Below are 5,000 nucleotides of genomic sequence, written 5' to 3'. Positions count from 1 at the left end.
CCCTTCTCCCCTCTTCCCTCCCCATCTCCCTCCTTCCCTCCATCCCTACTCCCCTCCTTCCCTCTCCTCCAATCTCCATCCCTCACTCCCTCCCATCTCCCTCCCTCCCCTCCTCCCATCTCCATCCATCCCATCTCCCTCTCCTCCATCCCTACTCCGTCACTCCTCCTGTACCACCGGGTGCCACAGAGTCACCTCGCGCCCCGGGCACTCCGTAATACTCTGCCAGTGTTGAGAGCCCCTCGGCGTAGTGCCCAAGCCGAGGAAAGCCTGGCCGAGGGTGGCTTTTCTCTTCGTCCAACCCATTCGGATGAGGTTCAGTTCGATCCAGTATTCGCTCACCTGGAAGAGTAGGAAGGTTAGACGGGGGGGAGAGGGGGGGGGGCGTGGATATGGGGGGAGGGGTGGATATGGGGGGGAGGGATGGATATGGAGGAGGGGGATGGTTGGATATGGAGGGGAGGGGGGCATGGGGGGATATGGAGGAGGGGGGCATGGAGGGGGAGGGGTGGATATGGGGGGGAGGAGGGCATGGAGGGGGAGGGGTGGATATGGGGGGGAGGAGGGCATGGAGGGGGAGGGGTGGATATGGAGGGGGAGGGAGGAGGGGTGGATATGGAGGGGTAGGGACGGATGGATTTGGAGGAGGTTAGAGAAGGGGTGGACATGGATGGGTAGGGGGGAGGGTTGGATATGGAGGGGGAGGGTTGGATATGGAGGAAGGGGAGAGGTGGACATGGAGTGGGAGGGGGAGGGCTGGACATGGAGGGGGAGGGGGGAGGGGTGGACATGGAGGGTGAGGGGAGAGGGGTGGACATGGAGGAGGGGGAGGGGGGTGGATGGGAGTTTAGAAGAGGTTGGAGGTGAAAGGATGGGTGGTTGGGTGGGTGGGTGGATGGGGTAGAGGGAGGGTGTTTGGTAGGTGGGGGGTGGGGGTAAGGAAGGAGGGAATAGTGTGGGATGGAGGGAGGAAAGTTGGGGAGGAAGAGAGGGGTTAGGAGAGGGGAGCAGGAATCGAAGAGAGAGAGAGAGAGAGAAAGAGAGAGAGAGAGAAAGAGAGAGAGAGAGAAAGAGAAAAAGAGGGAGAGAAAGAGAGAGAGAGAGAAAGAGAAAGAAAGAGAGAGAGTTAGCGAGAAAGAATAACAGAGAAGATACATAACATTTATATAACAAACATTCCATCAAAACATTTACCTTTTTAAACTATACTCACAGCAATTTCAATAACTTGTAATCCATTTACAAGAAAAATAATTCGAAATACGTTGAAGAGCAACATTCAATAACAGTAATTCAACGGTTACGGAATATGATTGCAACAATTATGATTGATAACCATTAATAATACTATTCCTAGCCATTCAGAACGCAAAAAAAAAAAAAAAAAAAAAAAAAATCTTTATTAATAACATGTGAATAGACAAACAGATAGGTAAATGAATGCAATATTGTCACTGTATATATTATTTATATTTAAAATAAATAAAGAAATAAGATTAATAAGGAGGAGGAGGAGAAGGAAACAGAAGAAAAGACGAATAAGAAAGAATAAAAAGATAAAAGAAAAGAAAAAAAGGGAAAAAGTTAGAATTAGAATATGATGAAAAATGGAGAAGAAAAAAGGAATCAGAAGGAAGCGTAAACAAATGAACAATAAATAATAAACAATTAAACATATAACTAATTAAGAAAATGTAAAAAAAAAAAAAAAATCTTAAGAGTAACAATCAATGATGAAAGACAAGGAAATAAAGAAAAAAAGAAGAGATAGATAGAGAGAGTTACATATACATAAACATACATAAACACACACACACACACACACACACAAGAGAGAAACCCACGAAAGAGACCACAAAAGAAACAGAAACAGAACCAAAACCAGAAACAAAGACAGACAAAACAAACAAACAAAACAAACAGACAGACACACAAACAAAGCAACAAATAAAACAAACAAACAAAACAAAAACCAAACAAACAAACAGACAGACACACACACAAACAAACAAAACCAAACCAAACAAAAACCAAACCAAACAAACAACAACAAACAAAAACAGACAACAAAACAACAACAACACCACCACCCTCACCTTCTCCTGAGTGACATCGAATATAAAGGGGGCATTCCAAACCGGTTTCAGACCAAATGCCGCCTTCGTGACGTTAACAACCTGTGTCTCTTCTCCCTTTCTCATGAGCACTTCCACGTGGTAATCTCCCGTGTGCTGGAAAGGAGGTTTGTTATCTCTTGTTATTACCTGTTATCTTGGTTGTTATTGTTGTTGTTATGGTGTATGTGGTGGGTTTGTTATCTGAGGTTGTGGTGTTTTTTTTTTTTTTTTTTTTTTTTTTTTTTTTTTTTTTGTTTGGGGGGGGAGGGGTTGTGTCTTTGTGTTTTTTAGAGGATTAGTTGAATATTTATTGGATTTGTGTTTTGAATTTTGGGTTGTCCGTGGGCTGGAATTAGGGTGGTGATCTGGTAATAATAATGACTGAAATAATGATTGTAAATGTAAATATCTAATATTTTTTTGGCTTTGGTGAAGGGTTTCGTTTTCGTTAATATTATCATTATAATTATCATCATTATAATTGTCATTACAATTGTTGATTTTATAACTATCATCACTGTTACTTTATTATCATCATCATCCTTATCACTTCAAAATCATCATTATCAACATCATCACATTATCACATTCACATCATCAACATCACCACTTCATCATACCCATCATCATCACAATCATTATCATTACTTTCATTAATAACGTTATTAATACCATTACCCTTACTATTACCATTATCATTATTGCATTTCATCTCCACTATCATTCCCTTTGATGGATTCATACCAGGCTAGTTATGATATTACTCGCATCAAAAGTATTATCTCGATTGATATGTGATGATACAGCGTCATGCTTTCTGATAGATTAGTTTCCAATCTTTCTGTGTGATGATTGGAATGATTTTAATCATAATAGCAATGTTGATTTTTATGATGATTATGGTGATGATAATGATGATGATTATGATGGTAATAATGATGATGATTATGATGATAATAATGATGATTATGATGATAATAATGATGATGATAATAACGACAATGATAACAGTAACAACAATAATGATGATAATATAAATCATGATAATGTTATTGATAACGATAATGATCATAGTAATAATGATGATAATAAAAATAATGATGCTGATGATAAAAAAACAATGTTTACAGTTATAATAAAACAATGATGAAAATTATACCATAATAATGATAATGATAATGATAATGATGATGATGATTATAATGATGACAATGATAATAATGATATCCATAATAATAATGATGACATTAATGATGATGATAATGACATTTCTAATAATAATAACTAATAGTAGTAATTTTGATAATGATAACTATAATAATAATAGTAATGATAATAATAATAGTCTGGTCATGATAAAAAAACCGAATAACAATAAACAGAAAAAGAGGAAAATAATAAATATAGAAATATAAATGGATAGATAAATAGCAGATAATAACATAAATAAAAATAGACAAATATCTGATCCGATAAATAATTATGATATGGAACCAATTCATTAACTAATGACAGGACAACAATAACAAAATTGATTAATAGATACATATTATATTAAAGCTGATGTTATATTAGAAGAATCTAGGGAGGAGAGAAGAGAGGGGAGGGAAGGAGGGAGGTGGGGAGGGAGGAGTGGAGGGAGGGATGGAGGGAGGGAGAGAGAGGGATAGACAGACAAACAGAGATATATAGATAGATAGAGAGAGAGAATGAAAAAATAGAATTAGATAAAGATAAAAATAAAAATAAAAACATAGAAAAACTAGGAGTGGAAGAAGCCAAATTATTAATTAAGAATAGAAAGAGGAAGAATAAGATAAAAATCAGAAGGATATGGAGTAGAAGAAGATGAAGAAGAAGGAGATGGAGTAGTAAAAGAAGAAAACAAGACAAAAAGAAAAAAAGAGAATAAGAAGAAAAAGAAGTAGAAGATGAAAAGAAGAAGAAATAAACAAATAAAAAATATATAGAAAAAAGAGAAAAAAAGAGAAAAAAGAAAAAAAAAAAAAAAAAAAGAGGTAAAATGGGAAAAAAGGCAGAGCTACGACTAAGAATATTGATAATGATGATGAAAGTGATAACTAGAGAGGAAGAAAAAGAAGAAAAGAAATAATAGAGAATAAGGATAATTAGCAGAAGAAGAAGAAATAGAAAGGAAATAAAACAATAATTATCATGAATGATGGTGTGAACTATGCTAAAAAGACGATATAATGACAATAATAATGATGATAATAATGATATTGATAATTTTAGTAATAGTAGTAATGATATTAAGAGTAACAATGATAACAACTATAATGATAATGACATGATAATGATGACAATAATGATAATGACTATAAGGATAATAATAACGATGATAATACTAATGATGATGATGATAATAAAACAACAATGATAATGATAATAATAATGACAATAGTAACAATGATGACAATGATTCGGATAATAGTAACAATAATAATGATAATAATAACGATGATGACAATAATAACAATCATGACAACAATGATAATGATAACGATGATAACTATAATAACGACCATACTGATAACAATGACATTAACAATATTAAAATAATAATAATAATAATAATGATAATAATAATAATAATGACAATAAAAAAATATGAAAATAAAAACAAGAATAATAGAATAATCCACATGAGAAGACGATGTAGGAAAAAATCAGCTTTTTTGAACACAAAGAGGAAACAACACTCAAAAAGGACAACAACAGGATACGGAGGAAAATACAAAATAAAAATAAAAAGGGCAAAGCGATAATAAATGTGATGTAACATGGAATTTTTTTTTTTTTATATCAAGGAGTGATAGGGATAATGGGTATAGTGATTATGGTGAGCTATGACAGTATATA

The 5,000-nt window shown here is 35.1% G+C and overlaps 1 protein-coding gene across 2 annotated transcripts in view; it reads right to left on the bottom strand.

Annotated features, from left to right (window-relative positions):
- Positions 1 to 72: 72 nt before the first annotated feature.
- LOC147469258 (synaptotagmin-7-like) overlaps positions 73 to 5,000 on the bottom strand; it is a 19,493-nt gene continuing 14,565 nt past the window's right edge. For both annotated transcript variants that reach the window (XM_086549302.1, XM_086549301.1), the window contains 2 exons: positions 2,097 to 2,231; positions 73 to 342 (listed from right to left, as the gene is read on the bottom strand). In XM_086549302.1, the coding sequence (XP_086405428.1) occupies positions 160 to 342; positions 2,097 to 2,231 (318 nt within the window). In that variant the 3' untranslated portion in view covers positions 73 to 159. The remainder of the gene's footprint in view (positions 343 to 2,096; positions 2,232 to 5,000) is intronic.

Source organism: Penaeus japonicus, unplaced genomic scaffold (genome assembly GCF_977035675.1).
Source record: "Penaeus japonicus unplaced genomic scaffold, GWHDUDI00000001_assembly GWHDUDI00000022, whole genome shotgun sequence".
NCBI classification, from domain to species: Eukaryota; Metazoa; Arthropoda; class Malacostraca; order Decapoda; family Penaeidae; genus Penaeus; species Penaeus japonicus.
The sequence above is the reverse complement of the archived record's forward strand: the minus strand, read 5'-3'. Positions and strand labels throughout refer to the sequence as shown.